This window comes from Pieris napi, chromosome Z (assembly GCF_905475465.1).
Source record: "Pieris napi chromosome Z, ilPieNapi1.2, whole genome shotgun sequence".
In the NCBI taxonomy this organism is placed as follows: Eukaryota; Metazoa; Arthropoda; class Insecta; order Lepidoptera; family Pieridae; genus Pieris; species Pieris napi.
This window is the reverse complement of record NC_062259.1, coordinates 1,548,696-1,573,303: the sequence shown is the minus strand read 5'-3', so window position 1 is coordinate 1,573,303 and position 24,608 is coordinate 1,548,696. Positions and strand designations below refer to the sequence as shown.

Here is a 24,608-nt window from a genome sequence, read left to right as displayed (position 1 = left end):
ACGCACAGTATGAATAATCGTTTGTCCTCCACCTTGGCTTCGCATGCAACGAAGCAGCACAAGAACATTATACAGACGGACGTAAAACACCACTCTCCGCCAGCCCATTCAAGGGAGGAGGAAACACAGATACAAATAACACCAATACAAGTACACACCGTTGCCGGATAAAGGGAAGCGGGAAATACAAATAACGAGCACGCACACAACGCTCCACAAACCAGCCTGTTGAGGAGCAGGGAGCACATTGAGACACGAACAAGACAAAACACAAAGCGCCGAAAACGCCCGGACAGCTAAAGCGCCCTCTACCCGGCCGCATCTCGCGTGGTTCTTCTAATGAGAACCTGTCGGGAGCGGCTAATAACGTCGTGGTGGTCCCATTTGCTTTCCAGCAGCACATTCAGGCGTACGCCCCGTGCCGCCGGTACTGAGCCCTCCCGCCACGACAAGGCTGGACCCCGCGGAACTACATAGTTCTGCGGTGGGAGGGAACTCCCACTACTGGTTCCTTATGAACTACACTATCTATTGGTGAAAACTGTATAAAAATCCGTTCGGTAGTTTTTAAGATTTTCGCCTTAATATCGACCGTGGTGTTTTATAGTTAAGGGTGTAAATTTTGAGTTGTGTAAAAAAACTCTAATTTGTTCCAGAAGTTTCTGTCCATATTTTTTTATAAATCGTATACTTAACAGGGTCTAACACGCACAAAATTAGAAAACTATTTATTGAATTTGAATTTTTAATATAATTTTTTATTGGCAACCCTGATCTTGAAGAATAATTAGCGGTAATAATCTTTATACGCTATAATTAAGACTGATTGACAACCAAAGGAACGATTGGTGAGGGTAAGCGACACTTGGAGTGGCTGTGATTTGGATGGGAGAGAAAATTTGTGAAAATTTGATAAAATTTACGTTTAAAATAAAAGTTAAGCAACAGATGTTGCGGTGACGTTATGGATGGGTAACCATTTTCTTTACCTCGTACACTTGTTGTGTCTTAAACGTGTTATTTTTTAAATTTTTACCTCATAATTTCGTTAGAAAAAAGATTTGATTTGTGAAGTTAAGCGACACTTGTTGAGTCTTTAATATGGATGGGTGTCCAAAATTAATATTGGTGTTTAGAGAAATACTATAAACTATATATTATGTAACAAATGTTTTAAAATAACAAATACGACCAGCGATAATGAACTCTGATATCTAATTAATTATATGATTTGTAGGTTCTTGTTAATATGGTCAATTAACGTGGTAGGTACTTACACGATAAGACCAATTAAGATGACCTCTCCTTTTATACAAAATATTTGTAATTGTGGTTCAAATAAAACTAGACAATATCGACCAACTTACCCTTAGTGGAATCTATGCTAAATCCAGTTTTATATGACCCCTACATACAAATAAAATACTCCAACGTGCAGTCCACCTAAAACTGGTCAATTTATTGCGCTTAACAAAATTGTTTCCAGTATTGTTTGATCTCTAATTTCAAACTAAATATAAGAAAAGTAAGGTCATATTAAAATGGTCGCTACTAGCGTATTAAGAACGCTACTGGTCGATATAACTAATGCCATAGACCGCGCTATTCATATAAACTTCTAGAAAACATGGTTCATCTTAAACTGGCGATAGAGCATTCGTTAAAATGTTTCACTATCCAATAACAGTCCAGTCTTTCTTGACCCTTACTTCTTAACGAAACATACGATAATTGAGGTCTCACCAAACTGGATATAAACTAGTGTCGTACGAATATCGCTGGTCGAAAAAACCAATTTAAAAGATCTCTCTTTTCATATAAAATACTAAAAACCATGGCTCAATTTAATCTGGCTATTGGGTCTCACAAAACGACCAGTGTTGCTTGCGCCCCGTGTTCCAATTAAATGTACTATTGGGACGGTCTTACTAAAACGGTCGTTTAACTCCTGGGTGGTCTTTCAAAAGTTCATTCACCTCTACACCTGCATTTTTTATTTCCACAGTTGTTTTCTATTAATTTGACGGATTAAAATTATTTAACTCTTAAAAAAGCAATCCGCATTTTATACCAATTTGACGAATATTAGTTTTAGACTAAAAGCTTTCATACAACATTGCATTCATAAAACCCTTTTCGTGTATTAAATGTCATTAAAATAAGTTCAGTGTACTAGTAGTGAACTATACAAAAAAGTATATGTACCACAGAATTTGCGTATTTGTGACATTGCTCCGAAATGGCTTGAACGATTTGTGCAAAATTTTGTGTTTGTTGTTCTTAATACGCTTGAGTTTTTTCACCTACCCGCATTTAATAAAAAAATCCCAATTGATGTAAAACAAAGTCCATGGGGTGTTCGTAAGTAGCGTGACGGGGGTACAAATAATATAGCACCCTTTATAGCCCTTACGGAGACTGGGCTTACATGACGCTGACGAAAAGCAAAGGCGCCGCCTATAAAACTTAATAAAATATTGTTTAAAAAACGACCTTTGACCATGAATTATTATACCATAACAGTTCTACCCTCATAACGACATTTTTATCTACCTTTAGTGATTAGTAAAATCGCGTTTATAGACAAGTCGCTAATCTTTTGCCAAAGACTACAGAGCAGGCTTAAAAAGCAGCTGCCGCAGCTCATGGACACTTTTTTTTATGGAATGGGAAGCAAAGGGGCTGGAGCCTGGAGCGTTGCCGGCCTTGTAATAATTGGTACGCTCTTGTATTAAATTAGGGAAAGAAAATCAGGGGGCTCACTTGATGTCAAGTAACTCTCAATGCCAGAGGGCTTGCGAGTGCGTTGCAGGCCTTTTAGGAGTTGGTAAGCTCTTGTACAATTAAATCAGGAAAAGAAAAGTAGGAGTCTCCCCTGATGTAAAGTGAAACCATGGACCCTCTCAATGCTAGAGGGCTCGTCAGTGCGTTGCCGGCCTTTTTTTGTACGCTCTTATTTAGAAGGTTTTTGTTTTATCTTCGTCCGTGTCTATCGATTACTAAAACTAGTATTATTATTATTTTCGCAAATAGTAATGTTGACATGTAACCCGGCCCTTAGCGGTGGAATGCGGAGAATGCGTTACATTTTAAATTAACTGTTTTTTTTTACAAAAGGAATTTTATTGTTACACTCGATTTGAGGGCAGTATTTAATTAAAAATAAAATTCGTACGTAGCTAACGAAGTAATTTCAGCGTTTTTGAAACTTTTTGTGCGTTTGTTTGTCCGCTAATATCTCGAAAAATAATTGTCATATCGATATAATCTTTTTTGATTTTAATCACACATATTTCAACCTAGGTACGGTGTAAGTTTCATTAAAATTAGTAAATAGTAAATAATATTGGTGAAAGAGAACACATTCTCACACTAGACCAAAAACTATACTAGAAAAGGTAATGTTTGTGAGGTCGTAGAGTGTAATCTACTTAAGCGATTTCGAAAATTCTTTTACCAATAGAAAACCACATTATTTGTGAGTAATAAGATATATATACAGGAAAATAAAAAGAATCATGGTAGAAAAAACAGTCGAACGAAAACGGTTCTTACGAACGCTGCCTTATATGATTTCTAGAGAAATAGGAGCTTGATAATGCCAACAAGACATCTATTATAAAAACATGTGTAATTCAAAAACTAGTGCACGGATTTTTATACAGTCTTCACCAATATCTAGAATGATTCATGAGGAATGTTTAGGTATATAATTCAGGAGTCACGGTTGCGTAACCGGGGTGAATCGAGCGGAGGAATCTCGACCACTGTACTGAAATAGAAATTCAGTTTTTCCATTTAAAAAATATTTAATATTGTTATGTCATTTGCGTCTTAATTATTGATGAATATTAATTATTTAATAATAATATAGATATATTATTCTATTATTTTTGATAAAAATGTATTTTATTTCAATTTAGCTCGGCAATATTTTTGTGTCAACAATAATCGTTATATTTCAGTGAATTTACATAAAACCATAACTAATTATATATTAAAAGCTTCTTCATGAATCACAGTATTACAGGTGAGAACTATGTATATGAAAATCCATTGTGTAGCTTTCGAGTAAATCCAGGGGAGTTTATTTTATATGACATGTTTGTTATTATTGCTTTTCAATAGTCGTTATATTTCAGTCATTTTACATAAAAACATAATTAATTATATTAAAACCTTCCTTAGGAGTTACGCTATCGTTTAATGATAACTATATAACAATCCGTTTAGTAGTTTTTAGGTAAATTGCTTTTTTACAGACCTCGACGCGGCGGTTAGCATTATGATGCGAAGTGAGTATTTAAAAAAAATCGGGTTACGCTGTCGTAGACTTAGACTTATGAAGATCTTCGCGCCTCATCAGCTCTTTTCGTAGCATCGGAACTCTTTTTTTTCCTTGACAGAAGAAGTTGGAGCACTTATTTTTTTTAACACAGGAAAGTATCGTAACACTCTGAAGCAAAGGCTGATCTACAGCCCATTATGATATAGAAATTTGAGGCCCAGACCTAAGGATAGCCTGGTTTTAGTGAATGAATTATTAACTCGATTAGATGACGGAAGATCGGGAATTGAACTGGAAGAATGTGTTTTTAAGGAATGGTTTGAGAGGGGTAATGACGATAAAATCAGTGCTTTCAGCGGCTCTCATCCTTGAAGTCATAGGTTCCAGTGCACCAATTGACTCTTAATCGTATGAAGGAAACCTTAGACATAGGCACAGACGTCGGATCACCTACTTGCCTATTAAGAAACAGATACAGACCTAAAAGTTTGTAGCGAGAACATCGTAATACCTTAATATGTACGAAGGAAGACATCGTGAGGAAACCTTAGACCTTTAGAAGGCTGATCACCTACTGCTATACTGGTAGTAGTTGCCCTTCGAAGCCACGAACTTCGTTTCGCCTTAAAATGATTTCTTTTCTTCCTTGGTAGCTACTAGATTTGCTATGACATAGAGATGATTCGCTTTTCCAGAATACATACTGCCTTGCGATTCTGTAACTCACTATTCGAACTCTCGCAGCGGCGGTCGCGCTCAAATCAGTCGTGAAGCAGTAATTTTACTATTTGGCATTCTGATAAGGAGGGAGCTTGTAGTTTGTTGTTTATCAGAATGCCAAATGGTAAAATGACAGCTTTAAAAAAACCGCCGTGTGAGTTCGAAAAGTGAGTTACAGAATCACAAGGCTGGTCTGCCAATTTCTCCACAAAAACCTTCCTCAGAGTTCAAGGAATAAATAAATACTTGAATTGGTCCAGGATTTTTGTGCTTCTCAAAATATTTTGCTATTTTTTATTTACAAAGAAGATTTATGCAAATTCTTAGGGGTGTTGATTTTCACAAAATCGAGTTCATAGGGAAGGGGTGTTATATTGAAATTTCTGCGGTGGCATCTCGAATCGGGAATGCGAGTTCGATTCCCGACTTTAATTTACTTTTTTCTTTGGGGTGATGTTATTTGAACTGTGAAAGGGGATAGTGAAGTTTGTCGCTTCAAAGTTATATATCTGACAGATTCAATGTGTTAAAAGTGTTGTTTCTGTATTAAATTTGTGTTTAAAACGTTAAAAAATGTTTTTCTGGATTTTTTTAACACAAAATAATATAAAATGCTTAACCAGTAAAAAGTGGCAAAGAAAGAAAAAGGGACAGATTTTTTGTGTCTTATAAATATCTTAGAATACAAATTAATATTTCTGATGTAGCGAAAAAAAGAATTGCTTTTGCATTTCTAATTAAAATCTTAAAATAACATTAACTACTTTTCATTTAGTAAAAAGCATCAAAGGAATGTTTTTTTCGTGTTTCTAATAAAACAGTAAAAATAACATTAAATACTTTTCATGTAGGAAAAAAATTAGAAAAAACTACTGTTTTTTTTGTATTCCTAATAACTTTAGCACTTTTCATGAAGAAAAAAAAGGTCTGTTATACATTATTAATTAACACAAAATAAAACAAATGTTCCAGTCTGCAATTTCGTTTATTTAGGACCAAGAAACGCTACACTTCTTCGGCTATATTATTCAACCTATCCTATATATTTTGTACATCAAATCAATAATACATCCGAAAAATATCTAACACTAAATTGCACAATAAATAACTTAACATATTTACATTTTAATACAATTCCAGTGGGATTGAAAATCGCGCTCGTAATACCAAATACGAACAACAATACACCATTTAAAAAAACAGGCTCTCTTAGGTTCTCTTACTTGCATAACAGCAAATATATATAACGCTATACAGCAGTATTGCTAACATTCGAATGCAATGGATTTTACTAAGGCCTTCTACGCAGTAACACATCGTGAAAAACATAAATCTAAATCTACTGTTGTATACTCTTCGTAATGATGTAGTTATTGATTATTATGCATACATAGATAGATAGGTAATCAAATTTAACTAATTTTGCATATCTATGGTGTATGAAGTCGGATTGGATTGATTAACATTCTATACGAGCGCTTTTAAGAAGAGAGCGATGTCGTCGTCTGTTAACAGAAAGAAGTTAGGTTCGCGTTCGAAGGAATGTCTTTCGACCTAAAGAGAGGATCCTCCACCAGTTTAACCAGTGACTGGCTTTCGTTCTGTTGGTCTGGGGGCCAGGTTCAGACAGGCCCGTCCGATCATGTCAACGACGACCGACTGACGAGGTCAGATTTGTGGCGGCATGTGGTGCTCTTTATCCAAATTTTAGAGAGGATCCTTTACTAGTGTAACCACTTTTTTTGTAAGGAATCTCGCTGCTGGTCTTAAGGGCCTTTACAGCTGAACTTGGGCTGTTATGGCGAGCGTAGCTCAGCCTGAATGGGCGTTTTTCCCGCAACTAGCGCAAGGGCGTCTCCTGTGAGACTCGAACCTCGGCTTGGGCTGTCACGGGACAGGACGGAAGCTCACTGGAGTGAGCGAAGTACGAATTAAAGGTCCTCCCCGGTGAGTGTAACCACTGATTAGAATGTTACATATACCCAATGGGAAATACTTTGATAGCGCGTTTCAGGATATGACGTAATCGTACTGATAGCGACATGAGGAAGGAAGGGGCAGCTACTACCGACTTAAAGAGAGGATCTTCGAACAGTCTAACCAGTTTTGACACTTCTAACCGTCGACAGAGAATTGGCAGTCGAGCAAATCCTACAGGATCAGTAATAAATATCTCCAAATTGAAGTGTTTCAACTTTCATACATAGACGACGACATGAATATTTTAGTTTCAAACTAAACGTTTCTAATTTACGAGTAGATTGTAATACTTTACTATTTCGTTTGCTTGTGATTGGTCGATCTCTAGTTCAATACATAGTCCGCTGGCTGACCGAAATCATTCGGTTTGAAATACTTCAGTGGGCAGCTGGATCCACAGTGGTGGTTCGCGGCGAAAACTGCTTTGACGTCGAGATGATACGGGTGGAATTTAAAATGCCTTGACGACCGATGATGAAACTATGTTCTTTTGGTGCCGCCATTCTTCTGCCAACACGCCGTTACTACTAGGAGGTAGTAGCGGTTACGTCACCAATCACAATCAAAGAAAACTCTCTATTATCTATCTCTTCTTTCTATTGATCTATCATCAATGCATATTCACATTTAAAAGCCAATAAGTGTATTACATCGAATTTATTCTAGAATACTTGACTTAATACTTAATCAGAGTCGATTAATTCAAACCTTAATTCACATGCCTCAATAGGCATTTCGGAGCTACTAGACGTAGACTTTGAGCTGAAATCAGCAGGATTCCAAGATTTTGTATCGATATTACAAAGTTTAGGAACGTAACATCTTTAGTAACTCTGAGTACAGGAGTATAACTAATTTCTGTCCTTTCATCAAAGAATTCACAAAACACTTCTCTTCACTGTCGGGCCTGTTCTCTTTCTCTTGCCTTCATTTCCAGTTCCTCTTCCTCCTTCGTCAACGGTATCGTACTGTGGTTGTACAGCCCTTGTGCCATGAGCTGCAGAGCCAGAGGGTTGCGATGCCCTGAAGCCTTCTTGATTTTGGCTCGTTTGTTCTGGAACCAGATCTTGATTTGGGCCTCTGCCAGGCCCAGTTCTGCAGCCAGCGCCTGGCGTCGACGCTCAGTCAGGTACCGGTTTTCAGCGAACTCATGCTGTAACAATGGTATTGAATTAGATTATCAGTCATATTATTGATATTTATCCATAATTATATAATTGCGAGAAGATCCATGATAGGCTGGTTTCCATAAGGAACAGTATACCATGTGAATACTATGGAAGATATTAACATACACTCCACTAGCTACTTCTCAAATTAAGAGCGTAGAGACAGAAGAGTAAACTCTCCTTTTCACTCTTTTTGGTCACAAAGTTTTTGGTTTTACAACATATTTGTGAGGAGCTCATCCTCATCACATCTTAAAGCAATAGCATAATATGACTGGAGTCCAAATCAAGTGGAATGGGTATCTACTGGTCATAGAACAAATGATGGTAGGCATTTTCGATAAGAGAACCAACATGATTTAGTCTAGGCACTAAAGGCTGATCACCTATTAGTAAAATTATCACGAAACAGACATAGGAATCTGACACTTCCATCGCTGATGTGTAAATCTGATGCCAATCAAGGGTCTAACCTTTAGTCTAGCCAACTGAGGACCAGAGAAGGCTGTCCTGGGTCTCTTTTCATCATTATTGGTATCTCCAGGCGGCTTCTTCGGCTTTCTCGTCCGAGGGCCTGTAAAAGAAGAATGTCAAATAATAATAAATCCTTATACATGGCAGAAATATGATGCGTTTAAAACAATTAAAAAAAAGGAGTCTTAATGTTACATCCAAAATAAAATAAATCAGTGGCGCTACAACCTTTTTAGGTCTGGGCCCGAGACTTGCGTATCTGTTTCATGATTTGTCAGTCTAATAGTTTATCAGCCTCCTGTGCCTGACACGCCGTCGACTTTAGGTCGAAGTTTAGGCAACATCGAATCAAACAGAAGTCGTGGAATTAAGTATGTGTGGTGTGTGTGTACAATCACTACAATACACAGTACTCAAGAGTGTGCCAGAGAGTTGATGTAAGTGCGCTGTGTCTATGTTAGTTTTAGGTACATCAAAGCAGTTTTTATGGTTTTAACTAAATGTAACTCTTGAATGTGTCCACCATGTTTTTCATTACGTTCTGTGAATGTCTATAGGTTGTGGCTGCAATTGGACCGCTGTTGCTGACTTCAAAACTGTAGAATTACGGAGCATGGTTTCTGATTGATTCAGTTTTATTTGTATCGTTTTATATAAGCACAAAACACACAGTTTCAGATTAAACTCATGAGCTGAACGGTCTCTTAATTAAGTCCTTTCTGACGGTGGGTCAATGGACCAGGACCATTGAACGTTGCCCTACGTCTTACTCAGAAATACCTCAACTGACAGCTGGTTCCCGGTTTCATTTGTTCACCACACTCACTATCTTGCAAATAATTTAAAATTGTAATGATGAACAGATTGAAAGAAAATTGTATAATGCCATCCAGTGCCACAGTTTGATTTTATAGAAATCGCTTATAGTTTCATTGTCCTTGTTCAATCGTTTGACAGGTCGTTTTACTCAGCGTTGAGGGATGACAACGTGAAACGATTGGACGCTTCGTTCGATTGGGATTGGCTGTGTCCTAGTTGACACCTGACTTGCGACGTGATGATCCATTTTGCCATCTATTCTCATCTCATCTTGAATCTCAAAACGTGGCTGGGGTATTCAAATGTGATTACGTATTATGAATTGTCCTGTTTATTTTCTGAATCTCTAACGCCTAGGGTGTCTCATCATGGCTTTTTGGTGATGGTAGAGCAGTGGCTAGTAGACTTGGTATATACTTTAATTGATGTTTTCATACTGTTGCCCTTTGGATGTTTGTCAAAGGCCGTGCTAAAGACATACATTTAGAAATAACTCCGCCACTCCGTGCTATGTCCTTAAGGCAGAAAATACTTGTTGTCACCGTCATTTTCTCTTTTTCTAAGATGTTTCTGATGGAAATTCATGAAAACCCTTTACTTACATTCAAACAGCACTCGATGATAACCCCACCAATCGGACGATGCAATATCTTAACCAATTCATTAAATTTAGTTTAAAATTGGTCAAAATATTGCACCGACCGCCTGGCCGGTCGCAGTAACCTGTAAGTATTATCCAGAAATGTCATTTATGCACCATTTTCCAAAGTGCTGAGTGTACAAGCTGATCTGATGCCTGGTCTTCCACAGCCCCCTTTCCTTTTCCTGTAGAATCGGGTCCCAATGGAGGGCTTATAGTGGGAAGACGGGCAGTAAGTTAATGGTTATAAGGTACGCTCTTTTAAAGAATTAGGGTCTTAAAAGGCTGGTAAGCGCGAAACTAGATACCAATAGTAGTAATTTATTTATTCCTTGAACTCTGAGGAAGGTTTTTGCGCGGAAAACGTTTAAATCAGTTTATATTTCGGAAAAGCGAACAGTCTACTAATGAAGTCAAAAACCATATTAAGGCGAAACGAAGTTTTATATATTGTGTTTGGGCTAAATCCTTCTTTGACTGATACCGATTTGACAATTGTCGATTTTGACTTTGACACACCGGAAATGGGAGGTGTTCCGGCGTAATTGCACAAGGAATTGTTGGATTTTGGAACCGCTGTCGCGTGCGCACTGATATGGAACTTTTATTTTACAATTATTAATCCAGTGCCTGGAGTAGAACACACCCATGTACTTAGTCTTTTGGATTCCTTTTTTTTCTATAGTGACCTACCAGCGCATATATTATTTTACCAAGGGAAGGGAGCATCCTGGATACAGTTTCCGAATACTCGCACACATTGTACTGTGCTGAAATGACATTTCTGGATCAGAACACATGCATAATAACGATAAAAATAAAACTTTCATACATATTTCTATAACAAAAGCAGGTAAAAAATGTCGTAAATTGTTCAAAACAGGACAGTATTTTAAATTGATAAACAAAATCATAAAATGTTGATATGTTTTGAATAATTTAGGCACTTTTTAACCTGTTTTAAACATTTGGGATAGTAGTAGTAGCTTTAGTTAGTCATAATCTCACCATATAGTCCATACTTACTTCGACCTGAAACAAAAAGAAAACACATATTAAAACACACACAATAACATAGAAAGTCTAAAGAAATTTATTTTAAGTAACATTGAACGGACGATGATAAAGATGGCATTAAAGTATCTATCTGCTAAGCGTGTTATTAATTAAGTTTGGGTTCAAGTGCACATTCGCTAATTAAATAAGTTGGCGCCTGGTTTCCTTAACGAATAATCACAATACCTTTAAATTTGTTTTGATTTTCTATTAATTAAATAACAATAAGCAACTATTCTTCATTAGCTGAAAGTTACATTGGTGAAAACTGTTTAAAAAATCCGTGCAGTGGTGTTTGAGTTTCACTTGTTTGTATAATAGACATTCTTGTAGGCATTATCAAGCTCCTATTACTCTAGAACTCATATAAGGCAGCGTTCGTAAGAAAAGTTTTCGTTCGACTGTTCGTGTTTTTCTACCACGGTTCTTTGTATTTTCGGGTTCATATATCTTATTACTAACAAATAACGTAGCTTACTATTGGTAAAAGAATTCGAAATCACTTCAGTAGATTACCCTTCACAACCTCACAAAGTGGTTAATATTAGTATAAACAAAATGATAACCACAAAACTATCACATAAAATGCGGTTTTTATTCATGCGTTTAGTCAGCGGTTTGATTTATCTTTGGACTTCCATAAACACTTGTCAACATCAAATCCTACTTCCGTTAAAAAGTCTCTTTCTCTGGCTTTACTCTGGCATTTGACAGGTTAATATATCTCTAATTACTCACAAATAACGTGGCTGTCTATTGGTGAAAGAATTTTCCAAATCGGTTTAGTGAATCCAAACTACAAGATAAACTCTACTAATATTATTAGTAATAGATAGAGTACTTATATCTTTAGATCTAGGTATTAATAAAACAATGGTGTATAACAAGGACCTACATTTAGACCAATTTTTTTGATAAAACTCAGTCCAACTGTTAGGTAACACTATTGAGTTGAAAGGTGGTATTTAGGGTTAAATTAATTAGTAAAATTAATGGTGTATGACAAACAGGTCCTTGTTATACACCTTATAACCTATAATTTAGACCTAATTTTATAGAAAGTCGGGACAGTTGGTTCGCTTCAATTTAGGGTGGTATTTAGGGTTAAAAGTACGTATTAATTAATATGATGGCGTCAAGGACCTAAATTTAGACCAATTTTTTTAAACCAGCTCATTCGAATGTAACACAACACAATTTTTATTAGGATATATAACTATAAACATATAATAAAAATTAATTCGACTCAAAGGCGGCAAATGAAAGCGAATTCCATTTGATTTTATCTAAACGTCTTAATTATAAAGTGGGTGGTCTGACTTAAAAAAACTAGTGCTCACGATACGCAAAGCAGGGGCAAAATAATATATACCATAAACAATAGACTTGTGTTAGTTCAGGAGCAGTGCTGGCCTAGTGGCTTCATCGTGCGACTTTAATCCCTGAGGTTCGATCTCCGGCTGTGCACCAATGGACTTATTTGTGTTTAAAATTCGCTCATAGGAAAACATCGTGAGGAAACCGGTTTGCCTTAGACCCAATACGACGGCGTGTGTCAGGCACAGGAGGCTGATCACTTGCCTATTAGATTGACAAATGATCATGAACCAAATACAGAAATATGAAGCAAGATCTATAAATTGTTTTTGTGTTAGTTAGGATTGATTCGCCTTAGACAATCTATAACGCTTTGAAGCCAGAAAAAGCTTTACAAACTCTAGGTTTTTTTATAAGATACCTATAAAAGGCTGTCACCACAGCCCATGAAAACCCATTTTAGTGGGTCCCGTTGAAGGAGCAAGAGTATTTTTAAAATAATTCGAGGTATCACGCAAGGAAGACAACTCGAGCCGATTTTGTTACGTGTTTTCGTAATAGGCAAATAGGTTTTCTGACGATGTAACTAAACAAAGATTGCCACCTATACTTCGCAACGACAGCGGTATTAACAGTGGCAGTGCGAGTGATCTATTTCTGCTGCCCTATTGTTAAATACCAGTTAAAAACATACAGTTAAATATTCAATTAACTAATTAGGTTCACCTGGTGTTTAACAGGAAACGGCCTCCTTTGATATTAATTAAATTTAATTTATGTATGAATTTGTTCATGGGCGAGCCAGCAACTAAAGTTAAGCTTGGAGATGCTCTCATGCTTCAAGCGTTGGTTTCGGAACTGTCTTCTAGATTTTTGAAGTTATACTTCTTTTGGCGAGTTAGAGAAAACGTCAAATGTCGGTAAAACAGTCTGGGCCGCTAGTTGGCGCCTGCTCTGCTTTATCGACATGTTGCATTGTCTGTCATGGCGTAGTGTTTTTCAGAGTCGTATTTATTTAAACCAAAATAATGATTTCTATACGAGAAAACATGTTTCAATGTGATAAAAAACATAATGTTTATTGTAAAATATAATTATTAGTACATATTATATCGTTTCGATTGGAAGTGACCATTAAAATGGACAAGAAAAATGCAATTCGAAGAGGGAAACGTCCCTCTAAAGTGCTCGAAGAAAATTTTTACGAAAAAGAATTATAACTTCTAACGCGTGTACACACACGTTTTTTTCTCCATGACATTGTTTCTTCACTGAGATATAGACCATTAAGATCTGGTCTAACTAAAGACTTAGTAACTTAGGTTTATTTAACTAAAAAGCATACCTATTTAAGATCAAGTATCTCTACTACGGGGAAGACACGCTTCTGTTCTGCTTCTTCATTTACCACTTTGCACCTAAGACTAACGTGCACCAACCAGTGGCGTAACTATACCATCCGGGGCCCGTTAGGGGTAAAGACTTTTGATGGGGCCCTATCAGTAAAAGTAGTCAGTAACGTTGTACTCAGTTTTCGAGATTTTTCAGAGTACTCAATTAGACGTTGTATATGTCCCACTAATGGCCATAGGAATTCTCTCTTTGGCGAGAGGGAATTGACACTTCACATTCATCCATAGAACTTAATATCTCTTGCTTTTTGCATTAGTGATTACTAATTCAAATAGTTTTGTCTTCAATATTCTCACTAGGCCCAGCTCAAGTTGAATAGCCTCGACGTGGTAGATACTCTGACGTCCTCTACATTAAGGTCCCGCTGGAGCTGGAAGTACCAGGGAGCATTGACTCCTGAGGACTTTGTTAAGGAATCGCGCCCTGTAGATACCAGGTATCAGCCAGGTGCAAACCATGGTTAATAAGATATTTTATCTTATTGGTAAATAAAAATGTTTCTGGCCCAATTCGAGTTAGTTCCCTGAGAAAGGTTTTTGTGGAGAGAAATTGCATGGAAGGCCAGGGTTTGTTCCGAAGCGAACAGTCTCTATGGAGTGGCTAGCAAAACTAAGGTGTCAGAAATCATATTAAAGCGAAACAAAGTTCGCATTTGGGTAACAATCCCTGGTCCCAGGTCCATTTGATGGTTATTAGATCACAGTTCATATGCCGTACAACTAGCTGTTCTTCCCTGAAGACCTGAGGAACTGAATAAACTGGGTTGGAGTGTATTGTGGAGATCTATAGCAGCCAATACCAGCCCATGGACTCAATGCCGGAGGACTCGCGTTGCCGGCCTTTTAAGATTTGTACACTCGTCAAAGGACCCTAAGTCGATTTGGTTCGGAAATATCTGTCGCCGATGGACATAACTCTTCCAGAGGGCTCGCAAGTGCGTTGCCAGCCTTTTAATAATTGGTACGATACTGAAGGACCCTAAGTCGAACTGGTTCGTCTTTAGGTACCGCTTTAGATGGCGCTTTAAAGCCCTAAATCGCTGAATAGGAAAGCGCTTTGTTGGTAAACCGGTCGAGCTATTAATCAACTCATTAGACCATAGATAATAAAGCGATAAATGTCAAAATTATACTAATGACGCCATTTGCATTTTTAAACGCTGTCTTAGGAATGTATAAATTTGTATTAGTATAGGGGAAGATCGTTACCCTTCGTACGCGGGGCACATTCATACAGTCGAAATAAAACTTGAACGAAACAAAGTACAGTCTTGCTTTTGTATGTGGGCATGAGTCGAGGTACCAACTATACATCAACGAAGTTTCATGAAATTCGCACCGATGAGAGTGAAGTTACAGGCATGGACGTGTTTTCGCGCTCGGTAAGTAATTTTTTGATCTATGTTTTTATCTCTTGTTATCGTAGATAAAATAAGTTTTCGTGTAGAGTATTCTATCAGTAACTAGCAAAATATACTTAAGATACGTCTCCAATACTTAATTTATGACGTTTTCCTATTAATATTAAAATAAGTTATATTTTGTTGTTATTCAGTTAGTGGGGTACATTCGGACAGCACTAGATGGGGCACATTTGAACGAATTGTACAACTAAATTTGTATAAAAATTTGTCGACGCGAACTGTCATTTTCATACAAATTAAGTTTTCGACTTTCTACATATTACACTACTGTTAAGGCATCTTGACTAAGGTTGATTTTGATGCTTGTGAACCAGATGCTGTGAATAATTTACCAATCCATCAAATAGTAGTTCCTTCGAAGTCAGTTTTGACACCAGAGGCATTTCGACCCTATCCGCATTTTGTAAGAAGTAATAAAACAAACAAAATGACGATGACGGCCAGGAAAACCACGAATTTATACTGCCAAACCCGAAAATAAGAAGTGCTAATCCACACCAAAGTGTAAAAAATGTGATTCTAAATTTAAGATACCTAACTAATTAAATTTTGTTTTACATAAGAAAAGTATTTTATTTTTGTTTAATAGAAGTTAAATCTTTATTTTTGTGTTTAATTTCATTGCTAATAAATGAATTTTGAACTACCTCACAGCGTAAGAAGGTACCCCCAACACTGTACGAAGGTGCCCCGTTGATGGGGCAGATTCGTACGTATTCCAGATTTAGTTTAAATCATAATTATGGTTGAAACATCGGATGAAATCATTTGTCATTTTTTTATTTGAATCTCTGATAGTTAGACTATAAATTTAAGCTATCAGGTGATTGATTCATGGAAAAAGAAAAAATAAAAAAAATAAAATGTGAAAACCGTACGAAGGGTCCCCACCTTCCCCTATATTTTGTTTTACGTTACGTTAACTATAATGTATTAATATATTAAATTTATTCAATAAAAAAAAAACGATTCGTTATTATAACGCAGCGTATTTACAATTTATTAATTATCATTTACCTTAAACCAGTAATGGGGCAAAGGTTAAATATTAGACTATAGAAATATAGATAATAGAAACTCGTGCAAAAGCTAGAAACTTGACTTTAAAAGTTGTCAATTGTTTCGCTTTCTCTCATACATTGAGTGAACTCATAAAAATAAATTGCGCCAAAATTTACCTATGGTGTAAAAAAGTAATACGTAAAAAGACAAACAGAGTCACAGACTACACAATTAAATAAAGAAAACTCTTTGGTGATGTAACAATAGTTAGATATAGACCATTTTAAATGTATGTAGGCATTCAATATGAGTATAATAAATAATTTATAAATGGCGCCAATATTGGCATATGCCTCAGACTATTCAGCGTATAGACTGAGAAAGTCATCGCAAAAAAATAAAACGTAAAAAGACAAAATTTGGCCTACACAGAATATAAATATATAATGAAAAACCTTCGGTTAGATATCCACGATTTTAAATGTATAGGCATTGAATATAATAAATAATTTAAAAAAACGTACGAAAAGCGCCAAATTTTGGCATATACATAATATACTTAGGTACAGACTAAAAACCTGCGTACAAATAATAAAATAATAAATCATTGGCGCCAAAATTAGCCACAGCCTATATGGAGTATAGGCAAATACACTGCTCAAACAAATAATAATAACGGTAAACTTTTTGGTGAGAGTATAAAGGAAAAAAACAAAGAGTGAATGGCGCCAAAATTGGCCAACATCACAGACTATATAGAGTAAAGACTTAATTATTGCTTAAAAATAATAAACCGTATGCCGCGAAAATTTGTCACAGACTATAGACTAATCGCAAATAACTAATAAAAACTTAATGGTGTTGCCAAAATTGCAGCCAAAATTGATATATCTATACTACATAGAGTATAAAGTAAAAATCCGCGCGCGAAAAATAAAGCAAAGAGTGAATGGCGCCAAAATGAGCGACAGAGTATATAGACTAATAAATCATCGCAAACAAATAACGAAATCTTCTTGGTGACATTATTTTCGTAATATAAATCCAACTACTTTTCAATTTGGTATTTAAAAAAACGAATGCCGCCAAAATTTCCACATACTCTTTAGAACAGTAACCCTATTAGAATATACACTAATACTCTGCTCAAACAAATAATAATAACGGCAAACTTTTTAGTGAGAGTATAAAGGAGAAAAATAAAATTGAGTGATTGCCGCCAAAATTGACAAACGTCACAGACTATTATAAATAACTACATAGGCTTACTGCTTAAAAATAAAAAAAACGTAAGCCACAATAATGCAACAATAAAGTAAGAAAACTCTTTGGTGACATTATTAAAATATAGTATATTTAAAACCTTCCTCTTTTATTTGGTATTTAATCACAAAGTTTACCGCCAAAACTTCAACAGACTATATATACTATTGAGTAGAATAATGAAAACTTTTTGGTGTTAAAATAGTTTTTCCTGAAGGTTTCAGATGTTTGCGAGTTTTATATCACTATATCTAAATGTATGTATGGCGCCTAATTCAACGTACACTTGCTCGCACGGTGGTCTGGCCACCCAGTGCGGAACAGAAAACCGTGGAGTCGCATTCCAATAAGAAATATTTGTTTTGTATTTATTTAATAGTTTCCGCTAGAAGGTATAAAGGTTTCGTAACTTGTCTTATGTAAAACTCGTTTAAACGCGAATATCTCAAAAACTATTGAACGGATTTTGATACAGTGTTCACTTATAATAGTGTGTTTCACAAGGAAGGTTTTAATATATAATAATTTACTGAAATGTAACGATTCTTGTTGAAAAACAAAATGTGTCTATAATAAAATCGTTACATAATATAAAATTAAGTCCCCTGTTTGATACGAAGGCGATTAACTCAAAAACTATTGAACGGATTTTTATAGTGTTGACCCATTATAGTGTGATTCCTAAGGAAGGTTTTAATATATGATTAATTATGGTTTTATATTTTAAATATAACGATTTATGTCGAAGACACATCTAATTGGGTTATGCGATAATTAAATAATATATTTTAAACATTTTAACAAAATATATCCTTAAACATCAATTAAATATAGTTATACCTACCACGTTTTACGACTTATTTTTCTGAATATTTTTTGTTGAACTTTTCAACAACTAAATAATATCAAATCAACACCTCGGAGTTAACCTACCATAAAATTTCAATAAGACCGCCTAACTCAAAAGTTACTGCACGGATTTTTATACAGTTTACACTAATAGATAGCGTATCACATATGGAAGGTTTATTCATTATAGTTTTATGTAAATTGACTGAAATATAACGATTATTGAAAAGCAGGTCGATATGAAGGCAAAAATCTCAAAAACTACGTAATGGATTTTTATATAGTTCTTACCTATGATAGAGTGACTCCTAAAGAATCTTTACTTATATAATTTATTATGTATTAAAGTAATTAGACTGAAATATAACGATTATTGAACAGCAAAATGTGTCTATATTAAGATCCTTGTATAAAATGAAGGCCTCTGTTTGGACGCGTAATTCAAAAACTTTTGAACGGATTTTAATAGAGTTAACACCAATAGATAGAGTGATTCCTAAGGAAGGTTTTAATATATAAGGTTTCTTGTAAAGTGACTGAATAAAAATCATTATGTCATTTCTCATGATACACTCGCGGTCGGCTGATAGCTCCACTGATTTCTGTCCACGCATGCTTCGTTCATGTCACCAAAACATTTCGTCCAACCGCATTCGTCAATACAAACGAAAATCAATCTTATTTAATACTAATACAATCGAAATTTCATTGACTAATTATTTTAATCTCCAATTGCATGCTATTTTGGTCCTTAATTGTAGAAAATAAGGTTTAAAATATATAAATTAAATCCAGAAATGCATATCAAATTTTATCTACCAATAAGACATTTATGTTTCTAATACTTCATGGGAATTTCAGCTGTATTGTATTGACTTAAGATCGACTATTCCTTGTACTAATTGTAATTGAGACGTCGGAATTTTTTGTATGCTGTCTATATTTCCTGTTCAATTTGGATTAAACTGCTAAATGTTTAATAATTAAATATGCAATTAAAAATAGACCCGCGAACTCCTTTTCGCCTTAATATAAATGACCTAGTAGCTACATATGATTGCTATGCTACCCTATATATGTTTGAGTCCGGAATAAAAGATTTTACTACTTGAATTGTTCCTGTCTTCTTCTTCTTCAGAAGGCTGATCACCTTGTCTATTAAAACAGATACATAGGGCCCAGACCTAAACGGTTTTAGCGAGAACATCGTAATACCTTCACACGTACGAAGGAAGACATCGTGAGGAAACCTTAGACCCTTAGCAGGCTGATCACCTACTTATTAGTAACAGATAAGAGGACCAGACCTAAAAGATAGCCGGATTTTAGAGAATGAACTATTAACAACTTTATTAGAACGAAGATCGGGAATTGAACTGGAAGAATGTGTTTTTAAGGAATGGTTTGAGAGGGGTACTGAGAATAGCAGTGTTGGCTAGGCTTCAGTGACTCTCTTCTTGGAATGAATGGACTTCGGTCTAACACTCGCTCGTAAGAAAAATATCGTTCAAATACTCGACCTTCTGGTAGGAAACTTTAGACAGGATTTTTTAATAATACTTACAGAATCTGATTTTCGGGAAGGAAGACATAGTGAAAGGAAAGAAGGTAGGGAAGGAAAAGAAGGAAACACTGTTAAGATTCTGGGTGACTTAACTGAGTTGTTTTATAGAGCAGGGGAAGATGGCAGGAGGTTCATCTGATGTTAAGAATACCCTGGAAACTCAATGCCAGAGAACTCGCGAGTGCGTAGCAGGCCTTTAAATAATTGGTACGCCCTTGTACAATTAAATCAGGAAAATATAAGCAAAAGACTCACCTGATGTTAAGTGATACCATGGAAACCCAAAGCATGATGGCTCACGAGTGCGTTGCCGGCCTTTTAGGAATTGGTACGCTCTTGTAAAATTAAATCAGGGAACGAAAAGAAGGAGTCTCATCTGATGTTAAGTGATAGCATGGACCGTCAATGCCACTTTCGCGAGTGTGTTGCCGGCCTTTTAATAATTTTCACGCTCAATACATTTGTACAATTCAATCACGTAAAGGTCCTCCAAATACACTCAGATTATTGATAGTGATTAGGCGTACGTGTCCCCCTAATGACAGTCTTATCAGGGCATCAAACCCCCTGCCACTGAGTATATCATACATTTCACACTTTCGTAGCTATAATCCATGGGCCACCCAGAGAGTATTGCCGTCTCGCTCGCGCCTAACCACTGACTGTATTTCTGTCTCGCTCGCGCGGCTGTTTTTTACCACCATTGAAGTTTGCTGTCAAAATAAGGATTATAAAAGTTTGGACGGCTTTATGCAATTTTTTGTATATCAATTTTTAAACCTCATTTATTTTAAAAGAGCCACCAGGAAAATGAAATAGAGGTCACCCTCTCGCAAGGGCTGACGAGCTTAAAGAAGAAGGAGAAGATTGGGAGAATGCTCAAGATAGAGAGAGATGGAGATAATTGGAGGAGGCGTAATTAAATTAATTTCAAACAACCGAAGACTTGGACCACGTGTTACACCCTGCTACCACCTCCTTCAATGAGTAATGGGTAAAATCCAGCGTGTTGGTAGGACAAAATCATGTTAGGGAGTGGAAGGTTATTGCGACTGCGGAAGATTTATATCTGACACTGTTCACGAGACTGACAACTCCAGTAATGGAGTGGCACCAAAAGAAGAAGTTACTCTTTGTTCAGGCAATGCTTAACCCAACACAATGAAGCCAAATTCCGACCAAATAAAATGAGGAAAAATTCAGTAGTATTTCCAATATATATATATATTTTTTTTAAAGACAATTCACACCAATTGACCTAGTCCCATGCTAAGCTTGTGAAGCTTGTGTTATGGGTACTAGGCAACGGATATACTATTATATACTAAGTATAGATTCTTTTATTAAAGTAATGTGGGACCTTAGTTGGAGACTCCTTCTAAAATGGCGAATACGAATGTTTTGCGACCTGACATAACAGTTTAGTGTTTTCTCAGACCAAACATATAAAAACCAGTGGCGCTACTACCTTTTAGATCTGGGCCACAGATTTCTGTATCTTAATAGGCAGGTAGGTGACCAGCCCCCTGTGCCTAAGGGTCTACGGTTTTCTCACGAACTTCTCAGGAGCTAGTCTTAGATGTACATATAGAAAGTCCATTCTACCTTAGGAAAGAGAGTCACAGAAGCACCAGGCCAACACTGCTTTTATCGTCATTACACCTCTCAAAGAATTCCTTAACATTCTTCCAGTTCAATTCCCGATATTCCGTCATCTAATGAAGTTAATACATAGTTCATTCGCAAAAACCAATCTATCTTTGAGTCCCAGATATCTGTATCTGTTTCTTAATAGGCAAGTAGGTGATCAGCATTCTAAGGGTCTAAGGTTTCCTCACGATGTCTTCCTTCAGTAAGGTATGACGATGTTCTCGCAATAACCTGTTAGGTCTGGACAAATTCTATAATCCAAAAATTTGCATAACGCCATCCAGAGCGGAATTTATAAAAAAACGATTGAGTGATGACTTAATTTTAAGACCACCGACATGTTTGTATGACTCATGGACATTTTGTGATACATTGATCTTATGGTCGACCCTCAACCTTGGGAGTTCGAATCTAAGTGGTATACCATCACTGGAAGGAAGGAAGGGAAACACTGGAAAGACCAGATTCAGGGTGACCCGACTGAGTTCTTTTTATTGGACAGAGGAAGCTGGCAGGAGGTTCACCTGATGTTAAGTGCATAGACACTCAATGCCAGAGGGATCGCGAGTGCGTTGCCGGCCTTTTAATAATTGGTACGTCCTTGTACTATTAAATCAGGAAAATAAAAGCAAGATGCTCATCTGATGTTACGTGATACCCTCAACGCTCATGACTCAATGCCAGGGGCTCGCGAGTGTGTAGCCGGCCTTTGAGGAATTGTGTACGCTCTTGTATAAAATACAAAGAAATTAGGGAAAGAAATGGTTAGATAGATAGGCGGCAGCGCCACCTCTTGGCAGAATAAATATCAAATGATTAAAAATGTCTGTTGTCTAAGCTTGTTCTTGATAGCATAACCAAATTTACGATTTTCTTGCCAGTATTGCAATTTTTTATATTAACATTAAAAACATTAAGAAGAGAAAGTGACATAATCGTATTTACTTCATTCATCTACTTTACTTGGGATGACGTCATCGTACTGATGTGGAGGAAGGAGGTGCTGCTCTTCCTCCAACCAAAAGAAGAATCCTCGCCCAGTCTAACCACTGACTAGCCCGAAGACCCGAAGGCTATGTTCGAAAAGTAGCAGGCTTAGTCATCATGATTCTAGAACATGGAGGAACAGAGCTGCCAGACGTAGGACCAGACTACCACTAGATTACTACCCTGGAACATCTTGGCTTTACAGTATTTTGAAAAAGTTTGCGAGTAAATTGAGTACTATTTCATAGTTGATTCAGTTAAAATTGAACCCGATTCGACGCTAACCCAGCTCTGGAAGAGTCAAGAGTCAATCGTTTATCACAATTAATCTAAATTGAAAGCCATTTTCCCAATCTAAGTGCCCGTTTTGACATTAGGTTGACATTAATTTGACAGCTGTCGTTTCCCGTGATAGATTGTCAAGCTACCGATAAATATTACTTTTACAATAAAAATATTTAAGTTTCAACTGGATTTCATAGAGTTTTTGGACAATCGTTATATTTCAATCAATTTATATATCAACATGATTAGTTATATATTAAAACCTTCCCCAGGAGTTACACTAATGATAAGTGAAAACTGTGTAAAAATCCGTTCAATAGTTTTTGAGTTTATCCTGTTCAAACAGAGGACTTCATTTTATATAAGGATCTTAATATAGACATATTGCTGTTCCACAATAATCGTTATATTTCAGTAAATGAACATAAAACCATTATGAATTATAAATCAAAACCTTCCACAAGAATCACACTATCAATTGGTGGAAACTGTATAAAAATCCGTTCAATAGTTTTTGAGTTTGTCCTGTTCAAACAGAGGCCTTCATTTTGAATGCAAGTATCTTAATATCGACACAAAATGAATGAATTACGTTTGAGGTTCAATTAAAGAAGTATACCCATAACTTTGGAAATATATTATAGACTATGTTCATCAAGGTTTAAGGATTTTATTCTCTATAAGTAAATCTGTCAAGTTTTGGTGTCTGACATACAAAATCTTTCCTCTTCATATTAGTCTTGGCTAATATTGCCATAGATTAAACTGTTGTTAAATATAGCTTCTATAAATCACAAGTGATTTTTCACATTCTAATTGATTCGATTTAAATGTTTAATTGCGTCATTTATAAAGACAGTAACAAACGACATAGCTTATCAATTTTTATCTGTGTATTTGATAGATTATAGAGTCGGAAGCAAAAACAAAGTGTTTTTGTGTTGTTCTGTGACAGAATAAAAAAATAACTTTTATTGTGAGTAATCTGTATAAAACGTTGCTTTAAAAATCGTTTATATGGAGAAAATAAGTAGTAAATTCATTTGTAGGTCACGTGACCGAAAGCAGTCAGATTCGTCTAATAGAAGATTTTTTTTTATTATACCTACTGAATTTGGCCACAATTCCACTTGATGTTACATGTGGCATATTGGAGGGGCGCCTATTCCAGTCCAGGAGATGCCTATTTAAGGGCCGTTTAAATTTCCAATATTATAGGTATGCTTGCAAATGTCTAATACTAATACTGTCTTGGAGTTTAATTTATTCGGAGACTGATCGAACATTTGAGTCAGAGGGCTCGTGTGTGGGTTGCTGGTCTTTTAATAATTGGTATGCTCTTGTACAATTCAGGGAAAGAATAGCAAGAGGCTCATCTGATGTTAAGTGATACCACACTCAATGCCAGAGTGATCGCGAGTGCGTCCCGGCCTATTATGTAAGATGACCATCCAACTTATCCAACATAAATAGATCAATTGCTTACAGTGAACTGTCAAAATCATCGCAATAATCTGTGTCCGAATCGCAGAAAATTAATTTGAAAGAATAATAATTTTGACATAATTTCTAATGAGAGAGCATTTTAAAAACGCATTAACACTCCAAAAATATCACTTCATAAATACGTTGGCGCGAATATCAACAGCGCCACGAGATTTATTTTGGCACGTGGCAGAAATCGGTACTAACACTCAATAAACTAGACT

The 24,608-nt window shown here is 36.1% G+C and overlaps 1 protein-coding gene across 2 annotated transcripts in view; it reads right to left on the bottom strand.

The window, feature by feature from the left end:
* Positions 1–5,974: 5,974 nt before the first annotated feature.
* LOC125062283 (homeobox protein invected-like) overlaps positions 5,975–24,608 on the bottom strand; it is a 52,594-nt gene continuing 33,960 nt past the window's right edge. The window contains exons 4-6 of one of the 2 annotated variants that reach the window (XM_047668077.1): positions 11,099–11,122; positions 8,631–8,731; positions 5,975–8,141 (exon numbers count right to left, since the gene is read on the bottom strand). In XM_047668077.1, coding sequence (XP_047524033.1) covers positions 7,884–8,141; positions 8,631–8,731; positions 11,099–11,122 — 383 coding nt within the window. In that variant the 3' untranslated portion in view covers positions 5,975–7,883. The remainder of the gene's footprint in view (positions 8,142–8,630; positions 8,732–11,098; positions 11,123–24,608) is intronic. The other variant, XM_047668078.1, reaches the window with a different exon arrangement.